This window comes from Triturus cristatus, chromosome 8 (assembly GCF_964204655.1).
Source record: "Triturus cristatus chromosome 8, aTriCri1.1, whole genome shotgun sequence".
Classification (NCBI taxonomy): Eukaryota; Metazoa; Chordata; class Amphibia; order Caudata; family Salamandridae; genus Triturus; species Triturus cristatus.
In genome coordinates, this window is record NC_140591.1 from 1685992479 (window position 1) to 1686013820 (window position 21342).

The following is a 21342-nucleotide window of genomic DNA, read 5'->3' on the forward strand; positions in this document are numbered from 1 at the left end:
TTCATCTCATAATAAAGAGCTTGCCACTTGGTTCATATTTTTCTTCATTCTGGTACAGATATGAAGCCGTTAAACATATCGGTTTTTAAAGAAAGCAATGAAAGATAACCTAACTGAAAGGGAATATTCCCTTTAAAGGATACATTTCCCTCACTCACAGAAGGTGGCATGCTTCATCATAGGGAAGCTGACAGCTGATCACAGTGCAGACTACAACTCCTTCACCAAGAAAGAGGAACATCGCGTGTGCTTGCAGAGATAAGGTAGGCACCCTATGGTAAACTCAGTGAGGATGAGAGGTGCAGAGCATGCAGGAAGTGAAAGTGAAGTGAAGGTTAAAACTGATTACCGATGCACAAAGAACTTTATTAGTGCACACCCGAGTCAGGATTAAAAACAGTGGACATTTCAGGAATCTATTAACTCTTCCACAGAAACAAGCGGTCAACATGTTTCTGCTTTTTCACCCTCAAAAGAGGTGTGTCGGCATTCATCAGGATCAATAAAGATATGCTTCTGTTCAAAATGTATTCATGAATAAAGGCAAAGTCAAAAGTGGTCCACTGTAGAAGTCAAGAGGGATCAACTGTTAAGCAAACTTTGGGGAAGAAAACAGATAGTTTACCATTTAAGAAAGACGGCAAAACTCTTGCATTGTGCCACCAGGCATCCAACTCCAGTGGTGATTACAAATAAAGTGGTGATTGAAACAAAGTCAGGACCCAACATGTTTCATTGTGAATATAAGTGAAACACACACTCAAGTATATCTTGTGTTTCATTCATTGATGTCATAGACTTGGGAGAAAACTCTCTGCGGTCTATAAATCTCCCGCTGTATTATTATTGTGTTTTGACAGATAAGATACTAGCCACTTCCAGTGCTGCTAAAATACCAGGTGGGGTACCTTGGTTGGTCTGTGGAATCTACAGCACTGTATTTGGAGACATCTTACACTGGACATACCCATGCCAAGTACTCTCTGCAGTCTCTTGTTAGTAAAGATCATTGATGTGGCAACTGGGCAGAGTAATAAACTGTGCCTTGTGCCAGTCCTTCATTTAGGGAAACCTAGAGTTACTAAGGCCAGGTTTACCTGCTTTATTGAAGACACAGACAGGCCCGCCTTTTCGATGCCAGCTGGTCAGGTGAGGGGTCCACCCCTGTATCTACATGCAGATCCTTCCACTAGCTGTTAATACTTTTGTCTCTGTCATTCACCTGCAGCCACACAATCCCTTTAACTTTACAATGATTAATAAAGAGAGCTCAAAGGATTGCTTGGTTGGTTTTAATGCGGGCAGCCTGGTGGTGGGTGTTCCGCTACAGTACCATCAAACCGGTTTAAGGGGTCACACTTTTGAGTCGGGCAGGGGAAAACGTTTTGTTGATTGTTGAAGCACGAGGAAGTGATGGCTGGATGTCACCACAGATATCCTCTGTTGCTTCTGACAGCAAATGAGTCTGCCCCTCGCAGACTCTCAGAAAGAGGCACAGCAACCCAGACTGTTGTCTGAGTGTACAAAGCTGTTGTTGATGTGCAGTGTTTGATGGTTCTCTGTGGGATGCAGTTGTTGTCATTGTTTGTCTTTTCATTTCAGGCTGGATGCACGCTGGTTATCCCATCATGGCCCACACAGATGCAGCTAAAGGCCTCCTTAGCGTAGAGTTGATTACTGCAGGGAGCTGGGGTCCCCTTCATGAGTTAGGGCACAATCAGCAAGGCTGGAACTGGAACATCAGTCCAAACACCACAGAAGCCACCTGCAACCTTTGGTCAGTCTACGTGAGCGAGAAGGTGCTGGGAATCCCGAGGGGCAAAGCTCATGGGGCCCTTCGCCCAGAATCCAGAGAGCAGCGCATCAAGGAATACATCAAGAAAGGGGCACAACTGGAGGACTGGAATGTCTGGACAGCTCTGGAGACCTATCTGCAGGTGAGCCTTGGGGGGAAGTGGGTGAAATCAAGTGGTTTATGCAGTCTGTGGGGTATAGCATTAATGGAGTAATCTCAGAATAACCCTCTTAGCAGTCTTCAGTATCCATGACATTCTACTCCTGACACCTCGCACACAGTTCTTTTCATCACAAATGCAGCTCAGCAGTGATCCCTGCACACAGAGGCCCCTCAGTCCTTATCACTACACTCCCTCTAACAAATGGCATACATCAGGCATCACACAGAAATGGGAAATTCCTCAAGAATTTCTAGGAAGTCATAAAGCCAGACAGGGCCAAATATACCTGCATTGTCTCAGATCAATGGTGTGAAAACCTGATGTCCTTCTGTGAGAACAGCACCCTGGAGAGGCAGCAGAAATTTCAGAAAATGTGGAGTTATCATCTTATACTTGGATAGAGTCTTCAAGAATCCTGGCTTTTTTTTGTTCTTTTGCAACTTTAAGCCCCGCACAAATGAGTAAAACAATCAGCAAACCTTCAGGGACACCAGAATGAAGGGAACCTTCTGTAAACCCAGCCTGAGATAGAAAGTATCATACATGATTCACTACAGCAAGACTTGGTACCTGTGGTACCCATGCTCTAAAGCACATTAAAGAAGCTGAGGAAGCCATTAGGCAACTGGCAGAATCCAGGAATGCATAGAGCCATCTTTAACTTCCCCTTCAGTAGCAAGATCAGGAAGGAGAGGTTGCAACCCAACCACAAGGAATTCTAGATTCCAACTTAAATCTCAAGGGCGGAAAATCTGAGTTGGGACCAAGAAGAAGTATAGAAACCATAACTGCTGATATGAATAAAGATCTAATATTCTCCCTAGATGCAGGTCACTGAAAAATCTGAACTGGGCCGGGATCTCAGCCTCTTGAACAAGCCTCCAATTGAGTCATTCTTTCTGGTCAAATGCAGCCTTCTCATCATCAACCCCTGGAACATAGCAGCTGAGTCCCACCTTGACATCCCCACCTAGCTAGATCTACCCCTAGAACATAGCTGCCGAGTCCCACCTTGACATCCCCACCTAGCTAGATCTACCCCTGGAACATAGCTGCTGAGTCCCACCTTGACATCCCCACCTAGCTAGATCTACCCCTGGAAAATAGCTGCTGAGTCACCTAGCTAGATCTACCCCTGGAACATAGCTGCCGAGTCCCACCTTGACATCCCCACCTAGCTAGATCTACCCCTGGAACATAGCTGCCGAGTCCCACCTTGACATCCCCACCTAGCTAGAGTTACCCCTGGAACATAGCTGCCGAGTCCTACCTTGACATCCCCACCTAGCTAGATCTACCCCTGGAACATAGCTGCCGAGTCCAACCTTGACATCCCCACCTAGCTAGAGTTACCCCTGGAACATAGCTGCTGAGTCCCACCTTGACATCCCCACCTAGCTAGATCTACCCCTGGAACATAGCTGCTGAGTCCCACCTTGACATCCCCACCTAGCTAGAGTTACCCCTGGAACATAGCTGCTGAGTCCCACCTAGCTAGATCTACCCCTGGAACATAGCTGCTGAGTCCCACCTTGACATCCCCACCTAGCTAGATCTACCCCTGGAACATAGCTGCCGAGTCCCACCTTGACATCCCCACCTAGCTAGATTTACCCCTGGAACATAGCTGCCGAGTCCCACCTTGGCATCCCCACCTAGCTAGATCTACCCCTGGAACATAGCTGCTGAGTCCCACCTTGACAACCCCACCTAGCTAGATTTACCCCTGGAACATAGCTGCCGAGTCCCACCTTGGCATCCCCACCTAGCTAGGTGTACCCCTGGAACATAGCTGCCGAGTCCCACCTTGGCATCCCCACCTAGCTAGATCTACCCCTGGAACATAGCTGCCGAGTCCCACCTTGACATCCCCACCTAGCTAGATTTACCCCTGGAACATAGCTGCCGAGTCCCACCTTGACATCCCCACCTAGCTAGATTTACCCCTGGAACATAGCTGCAGAGTCCCACCTTGACATCCCCACCTAGCTAGATCTACCCCTGGAACATAGCTGCCGAGTCCCACCTTGACATCCCCACCTAGCTAGATCTACCCCTGGAACATAGCTGCCGAGTCCCACCTTGACATCCCCACCTAGCTAGATCTACCCCTGGAACATAGCTGCCGAGTCCCACCTTGACATCCCCACCTAGCTAGATCTACCCCTGGAACATAGCTGCCGAGTCCCACCTTGACATCCCCACCTAGCTAGATCTACCCCTGGAACATAGCTGCCGAGTCCAACCTTGACATCCCCACCTAGCTAGATCTACCCCTGGAACATAGCTGCCGAGTCCCACCTTGGCATCCCCACCTAGCTAGATCTATCCCTGGAACATAGCTGCCGAGTCCCACCTTGGCATCCCCACCTAGCTAGATCTACCCCTGGAACATAGCTGCCGAGTCCCACCTTGACATCCCCACCTAGCTAGATTTACCCCTGGAACATAGCTGCCGAGTCCCACCTTGGCATCCCCACCTAGCTAGATTTACCCCTGGAACATAGCTGCAGAGTCCCACCTTGACATCCCCACCTAGCTAGATTTACCCCTGGAACATAGCTGCCGAGTCCCACCTTGACATCCCCACCTAGCTAGATTTACCCCTGGAACATAGCTGCCGAGTCCCACCTTGACATCCCCCCCTAGCTAGATCTACCCCTGGAACATAGCTGCCGAGTCCCACCTTGACATCCCCGCCTAGCTAGATCTACCCCTGGAACATAGCTGCCGAGTCCCACCTTGACATCCCCACCTAGCTAGATTTACCCCTGGAACATAGCTGCCGAGTCCCACCTTGACATCCCCACCTAGCTAGATTTACCCCTGGAACATAGCTGCCGAGTCCCACCTTGACATCCCCACCTAGCTAGATCTACCCCTGGAACATAGCTGCCGAGTCCCACCTTGACATCCCCACCTAGCTAGATTTACCCCTGGAACATAGCTGCCGAGTCCCACCTTGACATTCCCACCTAGCTAGATTTACCCCTGGAACATAGCTGCCGAGTCCCACCTTGACATCCCCACCTAGCTAGACTTACCCCTGGAACATAGCTGCCGAGTCCCACCTTGACATCCCCACCTAGCTAGATCTACCCCTGGAACATAGCTGCCGAGTCCCACCTTGGCATCCCCACCTAGCTAGATCTACCCCTGGAACATAGCTGCCGAGTCCCACCTTGACATCCCCACCTAGCTAGATCTACCCCTGGAACATAGCTGCCGAGTCCTACCTTGACATCCCCACCTAGCTAGATTTACCCCTGGAACATAGCTGCCGAGTCCCACCTTGACATCCCCACCTAGCTAGATTTACCCCTGGAACATAGCTGCCGAGTCCCACCTTGACATCCCCACCTAGCTAGATTTACCCCTGGAACATAGCTGCCGAGTCCCACCTTGACATCCCCACCTAGCTAGATCTACCCCTGGAACATAGCTGCCGAGTCCCACCTTGACATCCCCACCTAGCTAGATCTACCCCTGGAACATAGCTGCCGAGTCCCACCTTGACATCCCCACCTAGCTAGATCTACCCCTGGAACATAGCTGCCGAGTCCCACCTTGACATCCCCACCTAGCTAGATCTACCCCTGGAACATAGCTGCCGAGTCCCACCTTGACATCCCCACCTAGCTAGATTTACCCCTGGAACATAGCTGCCGAGTCCCACCTTGACATCCCCACCTAGCTAGATTTACTCCTGGAACATAGCTGCCGAGTCCCACCTTGACATCCCCACCTAGCTAGATTTACCCCTGGAACATAGCTGCCGAGTCCCACCTTGACATCCCCACCTAGCTAGATTTACCCCTGGAACATAGCTGCCGAGTCCCACCTTGGCATCCCCACCTAGCTAGGTGTACCCCTGGAACATAGCTGCCGAGTCCCACCTTGACATCCCCACCTAGCTAGATTTACCCCTGGAACATAGCTGCCGAGTCCCACCTTGACATCCCCACCTAGCTAGATCTACCCCTGGAACATAGCTGCCGAGTCCCACCTTGGCATCCCCACCTAGCTAGATCTACCCCTGGAACATAGCTGCCGAGTCCCACCTTGACATCCCCACCTAGCTAGATCTACCCCTGGAACATAGCTGCCGAGTCCCACCTTGACATCCCCACCTAGCTACATTTACCCCTCCCGTAAAGTTTACTCAACGATCCGATGCTCAACTCCACAATCAAAATTCTTTGTTTGACTTTGAATGACAAACTCCTGAAACTGTACTTTTCTGCCTGAATTTGACAGATAACAAACTGGAATATGTGTTATTATTGTACTGTAACTGTTTCTGATTTCTGTTGTTTATGTAGCTGTAAAGCGCTCTGATACCCCTGGGGTTGTGTCAGCGCTATATAAAGCTCCTCCTAAAATAAATAAATAAAGTAAGCTTAGAGGCTAGAGAGAGAAAGAGTAGCAGAGACAGAGCCGGCCTGGTACTGTAGGCATGAAGAGGGAATGGAGCCTTACAGCTTCCCCAGCTCTACTGGACACAGATAACTCCCAACCACCAGACAAGGACTTCCCTTGGTTCTTTCTGTGGATGCTGCATCTCTTGTTGCTGGCTTGCGGGGCGACTGAGGCCTGTCTTTATCTTCATGAAGAGAGTCCACCACCTGCTGGGAGACCTCACAATCCCATTCCCTGCTCAGCCCAAGCAAAGACTTCTAACATTGTGCATGATGGCCAGGCGACTGCCAAGGCAGCTCACCCCAGTATTTAGGGGAGGATCAGACACGTCCTGGGTGACATGGTGAAATAAGCTGTGAATAATTGGAAGTAGACGAGGTGTAGCATATGAATAATGCTTTATTAAATAGATGACAAGTCCCAAAGGGGGAGCCCCACCAGGAGCAGCTCACTGGCTGCTCAGCCCGTCCTCAACTGATTCCCACTCAGGCATTCCAACTCTGCATTCTAATCATGCACCAACATCCCACACTGGCTGAGCAGCAAGACCTACAATACTAGACCACTACATCACCTTCCCCCTTTCAACAGAAACAAAAGAATTTTATAAGTACAGTACGATATGAATCAACATAGGGGTAAAATTGCTAACACTCCATCTAAATGAAAAAGACATGCAATAATTCATTAAAAACACATTGCATTAATTAAGAGCAAAAACATAGCATGCCTCATCCCCATAAACTGAGTAAATGAAGGATAGAAATAGTAAATGGTAGAACAAAGATAGGACAGATAAAGAAGATATTAAGAAGGTTGAAAACAGCACCCCATTGAACTATAAAATAAGCCCAACGTGACAGAAAAAGGTGTGGAAACCAACATAAGAAATGAAACCCACACACTGCCACAAAATTAAAGAAGCCGTAGATTCTACACACAGTGGATGAATAAATCCAGCAAAGTAGAGAAGTAGAAACACAGCTGGTGATATCTACACGTACAAGAGAGTATCACATGACTAAATGGCAACCCCTTAACTAAACATGCCAGAAAACACTGTGAGCGATACACAATAAAAGGTGAGAAATCCACGCAACGGTGGAAAACCACATAGCCGAAGGCTATAACAGTGTGTACCATCAAAAATGAAAATTATAACCAAGCAGTTCAATAAAATAACTTACAGAAATAATTTATGTGACATTTCAACGTACCAGTGAAATGACACGGCCAATGTATGCGTACCATGAAAATCTTGTTACTGGCTGAATTTAGCAGACTAGCTGTACTAAACTAATGAAAATTCCCATTAGGAAACTAGTAACAGATTAATTAGCTATGAAAAAGTGCATACTTCGATAATGAAATTTTTTCCTGTAAGGATGAGTAAAATTCTATACCGTAATAACGTATGTGACGTATCCACGTACAAGCGAAACGACACAGGCAATGTATGCGTACCATGAAATTCCGTTACTGACTGTAGTAGGCTATATGTATACCTAAACTAATAAACCTTCCCATCTGAAACTTGAAACAGATAAATTACCTAAGGGGGAATAATTACACATAATGAACCAACAAACTTTGCTGGAAATGCATACCTCAATTGATGAACATTTTTGTTACTTACTGCAGGTTATTCACTCGTATACCTAAACTAATAAAAAGTTCCCTTAATGAAACCTGTAACGGATCAATATCTCTATGAAACATCAAAACTGTTATGCCAATCAAATAGAACATATTGCAGTAAATTTTAAATAAATAACTTCTATTCCTTGTTCTTTTTAAATAAAATAAATATGTCACACAAATGAATGAGTGGTTGAATTAACTTTTTAGATCAGCCTGAGAACTACTGATTATAACAACCCCAGTACCAGAAAGAATAACATTTTCCTTTAGAGATTAGCCGATGACAAATACATCAATGCAATCATGAAGATTAATTCACTACGAATTAGGCGTTCTTCTGAGGGTGCGTAACGCTGCTACAGATGTATGTAGTTGCTTGTAGAAAATAAGCGAGACTGTCCGCATCCTGAAATTGTCACTGGATATCCAATGTGATTTATAACACGCTTCACCTCCATGCTGTGAAACAAATAGGTCTTGGCATAAAAAACGAAACTCACCAGAGCATTGGAGCAGGCAGGTCTTTGAAAAACCCGAGTACAATGTCCTATTGCTGCACTGAAATAAAACTTTATTGTCCCCCAAAACGGAAAACAATCGTGGTTGGCAACAGCAGCGCTACAGGGTGAACATTGAAGAAAGCATAGCAGAAATGCAGAGCTCCGGTGAAAATACAATATGGCGGCACGCTTCTTGACGCTGCCCCGGGTGGCTCACGGTGTGTCAGTGCACACAGGCGTCCAGGAGCAGCTCTGACCATCAAAGAAGAAGAAACGCCCCGCGAGGAGACGCAGATGAGCTCGAGCGCACGGAGCATAGTTCGTGGTAAATTCAAACAGAGGTGGCGGTTTAACAGCCCTAGAGTGCTCCACAGCGATGAATAAAAATAACACAGCTGACCATAGTACTCACGGACAATGACTCCAAAAATGCCCAAACAGCATACGTAGACGAACTGCTCACCCGGGTCGTTAACCACAGCCAAGTAAATTAGTCAGGTACACAAAAAGATAGTCACAGTGGAGACATATTTAGAGGAGTAAAAGAGCATACATTTGTTAGTAATTCGAACAAATTTAACGACACCACCTATTTCCTGCATGTATGACCATAATTTAATCGATTATCCAAAATTTCAGTCAAAAGGAATATCAGCAATTTAAATCAAGGCCAAAAACATCACAATGTCAACATATTTAAATACATATAGGTGTAAGGTACGTGATAAGTGCAAGATTTTGGGATTAGTGCAGGACGTTGTGAGGGAGGGAGGTTGCGTAAAAATAGGAACATCCACAATTTGTTGAAGAGCCTAACCTGCCAATTGAATGGCCACAAAACTTAAATCAGACAACACAAAATAAGACAGCAGTTGTACATTCACTGACAATCTCCTGTGTTGATTGAAGACAGAAGTAAGTCGACGTTTCGACCCCTGTTAGAACCAGCAAATTGGTTTGCTTGGAGTTGGGGTCTTCATCAGGACCAAGGGAATGGGCTTACACCAGCATCAGCAGCATGAATCAAGCTGGAAAATTGGGCAGTCGGGCAGTCTGTCGGGCAGTCTGACAGCTAACTGCCCGACGCGGCCCTTGAGCTTTGGACATTAACGGATCCTTGTTTATGCTGATTAATTCAGCCGTTCCCTGACTCACTAATCGAGTGGTGGAATCCTACACCTTGGGAGCACTGATTGGCCCCTTCCCAATTTTCCAGCTTGATTCATGCTGCTGATGCTGGTGTAAGCCCATTCCCTTGGTCCTGATGAAGACCCCAACTCCAAGCAAACCAATTTGCTGGTTCTAACAGGGGTCGAAACGTCGACTTACTTCTGTCTTCAATCAACACAGGAGATTGTCAGTGAATGTACAACTGCTGTCTTATTTTGTGTTGTCTGATTTAAGTTTTGTGGCCATTCAATTGGCAGGTTAGGCTCTTCAACAAATTGTGGATGTTCCTATTTTTACGCAACCTCCCTCCCTCACAACGTCCTGCACTAATCCCAAAATCTTGCACTTATCACGTACCTTACACCTATATGTATTTAAATATGTTGACATTGTGATGTTTTTGGCCTTGATTTAAATTGCTGATCTTCCTTTTGACTGAAATTTTGGATAATCGATTAAATTATGGTCATACATGCAGGAAATAGGTGGTGTCGTTAAATTTGTTCGAATTACTAACAAATGTATGCTCTTTTACTCCTCTAAATATGTCTCCACTGTGACTATCTTTTTGTGTACCTATCTATACCCGAGTCCAGTGATCTACCGGGTTACCCCATTGATACATAACTCTCTAAGTAAATTATTCAGTTTCACTCCTCGGATCGATCAAACAGTACTTGTAAAAAGAAGTAAGGAGACACACTTTCAGGCGAATCAAAGTTCTTTTTAAATCCAGTAGGTGGCAGCATCCATCTATTCCCTCCTGTCAGTGACAAATTAAATCCAAAGCCCTCAGACCTGTCTAAACGAAGAGGTCGAGCACCCGTTCTCTCTGTACCAGTAGAGCTCCGGTTTTCTAAACGTGCTGAAATTGCTGAATTCTCCTCAGACAGCTCTCACACCGCCCTTGGCTTGACGGGGAATGACTGACAACCCAGGAACTGCCAAACTGGCACAGTGCAGGTGAGATGGTTGCAGGAAGGAATCACGAGTCCTGACACATTTCAGCGGGCGACCGATGTTGGTCACTGGTGGGGCCCCCTGGTGTCAGGCTTTTAAGATTGTAGATTTCCGTTTCAAGATAGGTGCTTTACCTCAGGTAATTTCAGTTTTCAGTTTCCGTCAGTTAAGGCAGCACAGGCAGGTTCTTCCAGATCGTCGCCAGATGATATAGGATGAAATTAATGGAAGTAGACGAGGTGTAGCATATGAATAATGCTTTATTAATTAGATGACAAGTCCCAAAGGGGGAGCCCCACCAGGAGCAGCTCACTTGCTGCTCAGCCCGTCCTCAACTGATCCCCACTCAGGCATTCCAACACTGCATTCTAACCATGCACCAACATTCCACTCTGGCTGAGCAGCAAGACCTACAATACTAGACCACTACACATGGGTCTCCATGCTAGACTCTCCACCCTGTCTGAACAGGACTCAAGGTCTTTAGTTTATCATCCATTGGAACCAACATACATAGAAGACCATATTGGAGGTCACATTGCCATGGGCCGAGGTCAGAATGCAAGGAACATCCAGGACTTGATGCTGATGAATAATTTGCAAAGAAAGAGATACAAGGTCCCTTAAACAGCAGGCGTCCTTGGGTTTCCACGTCACTTGAATGATGGGCCTGACAGGCTTGGGCGTAGGATGCAGGCAAAGATTGGGCTTGGGGAGTAACGAGGCTTGGAATCTGAGCCGGAATACAATGGGTCCCTTGAAACTCCAGTGGTTTTGAGATTTGCCAGGAAGTGGTGTGTAACAACTGTCCCTACAAAGGATGAAGGGATGAAAGGTTGGATAGCATGTCATGATCGTGTAGAAATGTATATAATGCTGCAACCCCTGACCTCTAGGCCTAGGGATCTATGGGAACCGCTACAGGCCTCCCAAATTCAGGATGATGTCAGGTACACTGATGTCCATGCACACACCCCAAAGGTAGACAAGAGAGCAGATGTAATTAGCCCTGGTATTGATACATAGATGGCTCCAGGTGGCTGGATGCCGATAGAGCCCCTTATCTCACATACTTACTCATTGCCATGGGCGTCCGCAGGGGGGGGCAAAGGGGGCGCTTGCCCCCCCCCCCTGGATCGCTGGTGCGGGCCCAGTCAGGACCGGCGCTAGGCATGGGCAGTGTGGGCAGCTGGGCCTCGCGGCTATCTAACTAGGATGGGCCCCCCGAGTCCATCATGCTTTTGAAATGGTGCCATTGTAGTTACAGGTGGGCAACCCCTCCCTTTGTTTCGCAGATTTGGTGAACTGTGAAAGACACAAGGCGGGGTGGGGGGGGGGTGAGGAGGAAGCCCTCTCCTGGGCCCGGCTGCCATGGGCTGAAACGGCAACATGACACCGCATCCCTTTGAGGTGCTGCAGACTGGGCAGGGCAGGGTTTGTGGCCGTGATTAGCTTTCCCTTCATCTTTCTCCTAGCTTAATCGCTGCATCTGCATGATAACACCGTTAGGCAGACACTTGAACTGAGGTGAGGTGTGAACAAAAAAACAGAGTGACCTCACATAACAATGGGCTCTGCTCACTTCCAAAGAAGGGAAAGGGAGAAGAGCAGAAAACGGAGAGAGAGGTGGTTATTATTATTTTTTTTTTTTACAATTCCGTTTTGTTTACTCTAGCATCTTTTGTCGTCTGGGGGTGGATTCTGGAACCCTGCCCGGGTTGGGCCACGTTACCCAAAAGTGAAAGATGCAAATTAGTTCCTTAACCTCTCAAGGGCCTCATTATAGTAAGGAGACGTCTAATCAAACCAAAGGCAGGCAGGAAGAACTTCAAGCAGAGAGACAAGCTTGCATTTCCTCCTATGTTATTTTAACAGGGGAGAGATTTTACTTGGGTTTCTCCGTTCAGTGCAGCAGGGCCTGTGTCTGATTTTCCCTCGGAGCAGCAATACTTATGGTACATGAATGTGCCAGACAACGTTGGACGGATCTGGTCATTACCCGTCCTTACGCCACAGGTCATGGCAATTCTAAGGCATCATTCACACACACCAAAGCCTGATGGCACGTCTCTGGCCACACAATGGACGATTACCGATTTAGTTTTTTGGTTGTGTTCGAAGCTCACAGACACAGAATGTAACCATTTTTGCTGCTGTGGGGAGCAGGCAAAAATAAATAAATCTAGGTGTTCCCTTCCGACTCAGAAAACAGATTAAATCCTATGATTGACAAAATTAGATATTTGAAGAGAGAAGCAACACCATGTAGAGCTACAGTTACAATATCTGAAGGTGCTTATGAACCAACAGCCCACGCAAGTGGTGGTAGTGGCCAACTGGCCACTAACAAACATTTGGGGACGGAAACTTTTTATCTTTTTTACAAATGAACTGGATAGAATATTCCCCTTTCATACACCTCTATGCGAGGAGATTCGGTTCAAATTAGAACATTTCCTCACTTGGCAGTCACAGAAAGGAAACTATAACAGAGGTCATCATGTTAAAATAATTACAGCAGTTTGCCAGAAACGGGTGCCTGATATTTAACAGTCTGTGTCGGAAAACATACTAAATGATGACAAACGAAAAACATACGAAGGGGTTCTATTGTTAATTTTCCTACTAAAATCTTTCAAGTTTTATGGGATTGGTTCATCAATTCCCGCATCCACAGTTCCAGCACCACTGACTGTTCCCACGTTTGTTTCTCAATATGTAAGAACCTACACTCCTCTAGGACCGGTGCTTAATTTGTAAGTAGAAGGTCCGGGGCTCACAGTTTTGTTCAGAAGGAGCTGCTGTATGTCAGCACGCTGAAAGCCATGGCTGCATAGTCTTGATTCCGCCACCTGTTTCAATGTTCCACAACCTCCTGTCCCGTTCTCTCACTCTTGCATGTTCTTGCTTTGAACCTTCGTCACTTTTTTCGGCTTTTCTCTTCCTTCTTTGCTCCTTGTGTGTTTTCCACTCTCTTGCTTTGGATAAAAGTCTGACAAAGAAATATAAGTACTGGCCCCCAAAAATGAGTGCCGGTGCGCACGCCCTCACCCACTGGCTCAAATGAAGCAAGGTCTAGCCCATGTATAAATGAATTCCATTCTTCGACCTTGGTTCTGAGGTTTCTACAAGGTCTCCCTCTTCATCTCATATCTATTCTTTCACACTTGCTCTTAAAACTCATTTTAACTCTGATTTTCGGTCAAATCTTTGGATAATTTTTCTGATAACTTCGTAACACAAGGGTCCCATTACTGCCAGCAGGCCTCCAGATGATAGTGCGATCTATAAAGGTTTTAATAACATAATGTAATATAACAAAACATTTTGGCAAGGGAAGCAGGCTCTGACAACTTCCCCACTGCAGAACGAAATGAGTAAAGGATGGAAGCCACCAAATAACCTCAACCTTGTCTACCAGGGGGAAGCCAGTAGTGATCCATAGCAGCAGGCCGGTGAAGACGGAGGCCACAAGGGTACGCAGTGACACAGCGATACATAGAAGAGTCCTTCAGACTAACAGGCCATGGTGACCCATGAAGACCCATGAAGAAGGAATGAAGCCTCCCAGACTATCTCAACTTATGGGTGGAAAGCTACTTTTAATTGCCCTCCATCGATTTCCCAGGTCCCCTTAGATACATTTCATGGCAGTGAACAGGTTCTTTTCAAATGACATACAGGCCACTCAATTGATCTGGGTATATATAAATCTTGAATAGGAGAGCATATCAGTTCTGTGTCTAAATGCCTAGTGCAAGATGTTACAAACTGCTGTATGTTGTGCAAAAGTGTCCCCTCTGGAAACCCTGTAGACCCAGTTAAAGTAAGTCACTAGAATATCCATTGCAGAAAGGTGCAGTCAAGGAAGAGCTATCGACCAATCTCAAGCCTGTATACCTCTCAGGAGGCGCCCATAACAGGGAACTTTCATCCTGTGCACCAAAATCGCATTCTGGACCATACCTCTGACTGTGTGAACTGGGCGATCATGTGGGTATGACAAGCTGTCTACTTCCGAGAACAACACGCCTTGGCATAGCCAATAGGTCTTGCCTTTGGGACCTTATAAGTGTTTAGCCATGCAACAGTTGATGTTGTTGCACCAAGGATATTGTGCTGCATAACTAAATACTTATAAGGTCTAAAAATGCAAGACCTGTTGGCTATGCCAATGCTTGTTATTAAGTGACCTCAAAACACGATTTCTTCCCTAGAATGGGCAAGGCCCCTGAATAACGTAAAATAGGGCTAAGCTTGTCCTCCATTTTCTTGCCCCCTACTCCTAGCTGAATGTAACTCTCAAGTCTCTCAGAACTCCATCTCACCAGACCCATGAACTCTGTTCTGTTCATCCTTATTGTTTGCCTTTTGGTCTCTGCCTTTGTTCTAAAGAGGTGTGCATCGGAGCGCATGTAGCCCTGCCACTTCCATGTTCAATGACTTGCAGAGTACACCTAAAACCTACCCATTTATCAGTCCCCTGCTTTCCTTGTTTCAGTTTTCCTGCACCTGACCTTTACTTCTGCACTGAGATCTCCCTCTCTTGCTTTTCCACAGACTCTAAAGAGGAGGTCGGCATTCTTCTATCCATGTTTAAACCCGGCTTTCCCAATGACTCGTGCTGTGTGAGAATATTACAAGGAACATCTACTGCCAGTGTCTAGGAAATTGCCAATATTATCAATGCATTGTTCACAGCTGGACTTGTCCCCAAGGTTTGGAAAGCCATTGTTGTTAGCCCTCAGCCTTCAAAAGATGGTTTGGATGTTCCAAATGTTTATAACTCTGATCTCAAGGTGCTGGTACCCACTTTGGAAAAAAAGACAAAGCAAATAATGTCTGAACAACTTCCCGACCATCTTGAAGAATCCAATGCTGTGTACACTCCTCTGTGAGTTTCTGTCCAAGTAGATATATGGAATCAGTCATGGCTTTGGTACTTAATGAGGTGCTTCATTGATATTGTTTGAGACGATGTGGCTCAGCGAGGCTGATCCTACCAGCTCTTGAATTTGACACAATCGCCCACTGTACCATCATTGAAAGGTTTGCTGATGTGGATCTCTCTAGAACCACATCAACCTGATTTAGAATTTTTTCGTCTTTTCCGGCCATATTTAGTTTTTCCCTCTGTTTCATTGTAGTTGCCAGGTCGTCTGCTGTGGCACCTCACAAGATTTTTCTATTCCCCCTATGGGTTTCTTTGTTTATTTAAGCTCTTTGTTTTATTAGATTTTAAAAAAATGTATTTAATACTTGTGCTCAATCATGTCGGAGGATGGTGATGAAGTAAAAAATGTGCCCCCCCCGGAAACATTTCTGCGGACGCCCATGCTCATTGCATGCAGTAATATTATGTTCATGGTGAGTTCAACTGCCTTTCGCCAGAGGACACGTGCTGCCTATGGCTGATATAAGGCAAACTATTCAGATATATCATTGAAATTCACCTACTGATTAAGCCCATGTGGCGGAAGGGGTCTTCAGGGCACCACGTGGGCATCACAGGCCAGCATGATCCAGACACGCTCACCCAGGGGTAACCTGCTTCCCACACCTGCCCAGGGCCCTCTCATAGACTTGTGTGCTTGGAGATCTGTTTCTGCTGTATGAATACCCGAGTGTTTACAACACTGTTGAGTCGCGATCCGAGGACTCTTTGATCTTCACTCTCTGCTTCCTATAGTTATGGTTCTGCGTTTGCGTGTTTTAAAACATACTGTCTCTTGTCTCCCAGCTGCAGGAAGGCTTTGGCTGGGCTCCCTTCACCCAGCTCTTCTCCGAGTACCAGAAATTGACTGACATCAAAAACGAAAACCCCTACAAGATGAACCTGTGGGCAGAAAAGTTCTCCAATCAGGTTAAGAAGAATCTGGCACCATTTTTCAAGATGTGGGGCTGGCCGATCAAAGACAGCCTCTCTACCAAGCTGTCTTCACTGCCGGAGTGGGAGGAGGACCCAATGAAGAAGTTTGTTGGGAGTCAATAATTACAGAAACACGCGATGCCGCTCCGCAGGGACTTCGAGAGATGAACATGGTTTTCCAGAGCCTTCATACACGGGATTGCATACCCTTCTTTAGTAACTACATCATAATACACGTAAATGCGTACATTCTTCTTGTGTGTCTGTGTGGAGTGTCCGCCTCATTGCAGCCTAACGCCCTGAGCTTTCCATATCATTGATGTCAGGGGTTCTTCTCTAATTAGTTTAATGAAAGCAGAACAAGTCCACGACGCCAGCATTACAGCGGTGATCACGCGAACGAGCGTCCAGGACTGTGAACTGTGTCAATAGTGACCTGGAGTGAGTGGGCCACTCTGCATATGTGAGCTCAACGTGTATGTATTGTGACGTAAGATCTTCACCCGTGGTGCCCGTCAACCCCCTTCATAACATCCTTAGCAGCTCTAATGTGATTACAGACAAAAACATGAAGCACACACTGTCTCATCGGATCCATAAAGAGGAGGGTCACATAATCGACAGAGTTCCTATGAGCATGTAACTATGTTTGCATGTATAAACCTCCCATCATCACACAGGCCTGATGGAATCCCCAGGATCTCCATATTCAGAATTATTATCATTGGGGCTCCCGGTAATTTCGGAGGGTGGGGAATAGTAGGTATTAGCAGGTTTTGTGCAAAAACATGTAGGAATCAAATTTACGTTGCTGAACACCTCCGTTTTTTTTGGTATTACACAACAGTCCTCACCTGCTTGGAGCAGGTGAAGTTACAGGTGTGATACCCCTCATCAGCAGTGTGCCTGCTGACTCTATAATTCCACTGGTGCCTATAACTGTCCTTACCGGTCCCAGTGGAACTGATGGGCCATCGCCTCAAAATATTATCTGTTCTTTTAGCTGAAACAACGGGGTTCACCCGTTCAAAGGACCCTACTTCTCCAACTGTATTGGCTGGCATTCACTATGATTTCTGTTTCACTGGCACTGCTGCCCATTTCAGCTTTAAACGATGCAAACAAGTCTTCACTTCCCCTGGTTTATTGGGGAATGCCATGAGATGTAGTCCCACTACCCAGTCATTACTTTTTGATTCCTCATAACTTGTACTTGCTCTCAATATCAGGGGTCAAAACCAATTCAATGTCCTCTTCCAGTGGCCCTTCAAACCCAATGCATTGACGCCTTGGACCTTCACATAAAACTTTGTAACAGTGTTCCTGTCTGTTAATAACAAGGTCACCCTGCAAAATCCTGCAATGGCTAAAGAGTGACCCTCAAAAATCTCTGCATTGATATCTGATTCTTCTCAATCAGTTGCATCAATCAATGTACGCAATTTCTTACCATACTTTTCCCTTGCTGGGACCAATGATGGAGAGCCGGATGCTGTATTGAGTGAAAGATCCTGTCTCAAACCATTAATCAAACTCTTAATTCACACATCGGCAGTCCCTTTTCTCCTCATGGTCAGGTATATCTTTATGATCGCCGCAGGTACCAAACCTCGCTCTATTTATTTGAATCATTCCCCATCATTGTAGGTGCCTCCCTAACACCTGACGCTTTAGCCGACTAACGTTTTGTAGTTTTTTCTATCGCCCTGCATATCTGACTGATCAGTGGCTCCGGTGATGGTTGTGGTTCTTGGTAAGGTCTCCATTGACCCATATTCCTTCTTGAATCTTCCTACTTTTAGCATTCACTATGATATGTTCATTGCATCTGTCCGATGGCCAGAGTGACGCGTCATAGGAATCTGTCTCAAACCTGTTACAAATTCATCAAAGGATTCTCCTTCTTTTAACACCCTGGAAGAAATTATAAGGGCCTTATTCACAACACAAAGGTAAATTTAATTGTCAATGTAATTTATTATCAAATGTACCCCGGTTAGGCCTACAAGGGAGCCACAAACAGGATTCCTGACAGGTGTAAATGCATTTACTTGCGCATATTTCATTGGAGGGTCAAAGATCTCCACAGAAATGAATCCCACCCAAAGGTGCAAAGTAGCATTTCAAGACGTGCTTTGACGTGGAGGTTTTGGAGTCCCCACCAACATGTAGCTTTGTGGATAATCACAGTCTCCTCTCCTAACTCTTCCCACCCTGATAATGATTGGCCATTCACTTCAGCCCTGGCTTGGGTAGCTCTCCTTCTAGGACAGAAAGGGAATGGATCACCCCCAGATTTGATCTTGGGGTGATGGAGAAGAGATTTCTCCACAAGGAAAAATGTTTTCTCCATGTAGAAAAGAAATGTGCAGTTGAAGAGGATTTCCATTTCCCTTGTGCAGAATTCTCTGCTCTGGGGTACTCAGCAAGGGGGACATTTCTACTAGTACACCTTGAAACCTACCTTTATCACAGCTTTCCAGGTGTAATACTGGGCATTTTTGTTAATAGAAATAAAGATAAAAGAATGGAAGTTTAAATCTCTCCCAATACTTTTACTTAATTGGGCCCCATATCAATCCAGGGCAGGTCTAGGACGAGACGTGAAATATCATTCTAATCTCAATTATGCCGCATCATATTCAATTAAATCCCCTAGTTCTGGAATTATTAAACATGAGGATATAAACACTTCTTTTCCACACACAGATCTAAGACAATGCAACAGGCTATGTTCAACTCTCTCAGTCGCCACTTCATGAGCTTCGGTGCTTAGATGTATGTCTCAGGCACGGCTTCCGTAAAATTGCTAACATCAACTGCTCAAAATGATGAACAAAATGTCTAACATTTGTGTGCACCTTATAACTAGCATGCCAAAAAAAATGTTTATACACAATTGTTTTTGTACAACCAAAACAATAATGAGTCACACTAAATACTGTGTTTGACATTTTATGTTGTTATTCTGGTTTGATATGCACCGAAATATATATTGGCATTGGCTATGCACCTATATTTGTTCATTTGATTTTTGATCTTTGGAATAAAGCAGTTGTGTCTGGGTACTCATGTTGTGTCGTTCTTGATGACTGCATATAACTGTGGAGCGGGAGGCTTTCAGATACATACATACTACCCAGTGGTGGCTGCCACTGCGTAGTTATAGTTAGGTCAGCTGTTCTATAGGAATAGCATTTTTAGTATTGCTATTAACTTTGCCACTGTTTGACGAATCTCCACAAAACATTTCAAAAAGGTGCTACTTTTGGATTAGTTTGTGCTTAGAATGTTTCAGGGTGATGCATCAAGTGGGATTCGGGAAAAGGGGTTTTCCCAAACTGCAAACCCCCATAAATTTTCTATACACGTCTTTAGACAAGGCTACAGCAAAATCTACTGAACAGAATGACACAGAATTTGGAAGAAAGCTAGATCTTGGTCCGCAGATTGTGCTTTTTGTGGTCTGGTGTAAATCCGTTCACTAGTTTTTAAAACCTTAAGGAGTCCCACCCCAGTGCAATCATCAACAGCTGGTACGGACCTCCAGTGGCCCGCAAGCAGCGTTTCTACCCAGGCTCTCTCCACCGGCACAGTTCTCTCGGCCAAAGGCAATGGGGCACGCCTGCACCTCAGCCTACCAGGAGTTTTCCGATGTCAGGGGGCCACAATTAAGGTCAGTCCGATGAGGGGAGGGGCAGGCCCCTAGCAAGCAAGCAGCTCTCAATGGGCGTCCCACCACACAGGGCGCCCTGGGTCCAGCGCGCAGTCACTTCAGACTAGGACTGCTCACCCTCACTCCGCGTCCCAAGTGCAGGTGTCTGCTGTTTTGGCAGCGGAAGCCCATTTGAGTATTTGGGGTGGCTGTGCTACAGCTGTCTAGCAATGTGGAGCCAAAAGCTGAGATGTGTTTCAAGTAGATTTATTAAGTATTAGTTGTAGGTTATTAAGTTCATGTAGAGGATCCCCACCAGGAGCAGCATGCCTGCTGCTGAGCCCATACTTCAACTCTCACACCTCGCTTCACAGGCACCCGAACATTCAATTAAGCATCACTACACCAACATTCCACGCAGAACACTCACACTGGCTGAGCAGTTGGGGAGAAAGCAACAGGATAATACATATACAGGATACTACATATCCTCCCCTCTTATATTACACAAAAATAAAACTTAAAAATGGAATAAGGTATTGTCAAGAAGAACCGTAAAAAGAGAAATTATGTTGAGGCACAGGAAATTATACAAGAGATATTGAAGTAGATGCATTACAACAATATACAGATAAAATGAAGAAGATCCATAGATAAATATACAGGATAATATATCATACATTCTCACCTTCTATAAAATTCATAAAAAATGTATCAGAAGAAAAAACAATTTCTTTAAAACCCTTGTTGTTAGATAGGAGACAGAAAAAGAACACTAAAAGATCTCTATAAACAAAAAGAATAACAACAGAATTGCACCTAGTATCACCAGCTACCACTCCAAGGGCCTTATGTAGGTGGGCTGGCATTTACCACTTCATAAATACCGAATCATACCGATTCGGTATTTATGAAGTGGTAAATGCTATGTATGTAATTAGTCGGTAAATATTACCGATTCGGAAAAATTCGGTAATTACCGAATCGGTATTTACCGATTCGGTAATGAGGCATACCTTCCCATTGATGGGAAGGTATGCCTCATTACCGAATCGGTAAATACCGATTCGGTAATGGGGGAGCACATGCAAGGGTGGCAGGGTGTCACATTGACACCCTGTTGCACCCCTGATTCGGCCATGTGTGCACATGTGGCACACATACATGCCC

General features: G+C 45.6%; 1 protein-coding gene across 1 annotated transcript in view; it reads left to right on the forward strand.

Annotated features, from left to right (window-relative positions):
• The window catches only part of LOC146808605 (TRPM8 channel-associated factor homolog), a 234221-nt gene extending 214636 nt beyond the window's left edge, over positions 1-19585 (forward strand). The window contains exons 7-8 of the mRNA XM_085623623.1: positions 1603-1937; positions 16389-19585. Coding sequence (XP_085479749.1) covers positions 1603-1937; positions 16389-16640 — 587 coding nt within the window. The 3' untranslated portion in view covers positions 16641-19585. The remainder of the gene's footprint in view (positions 1-1602; positions 1938-16388) is intronic.
• Positions 19586-21342: the final 1757 nt, after the last annotated feature.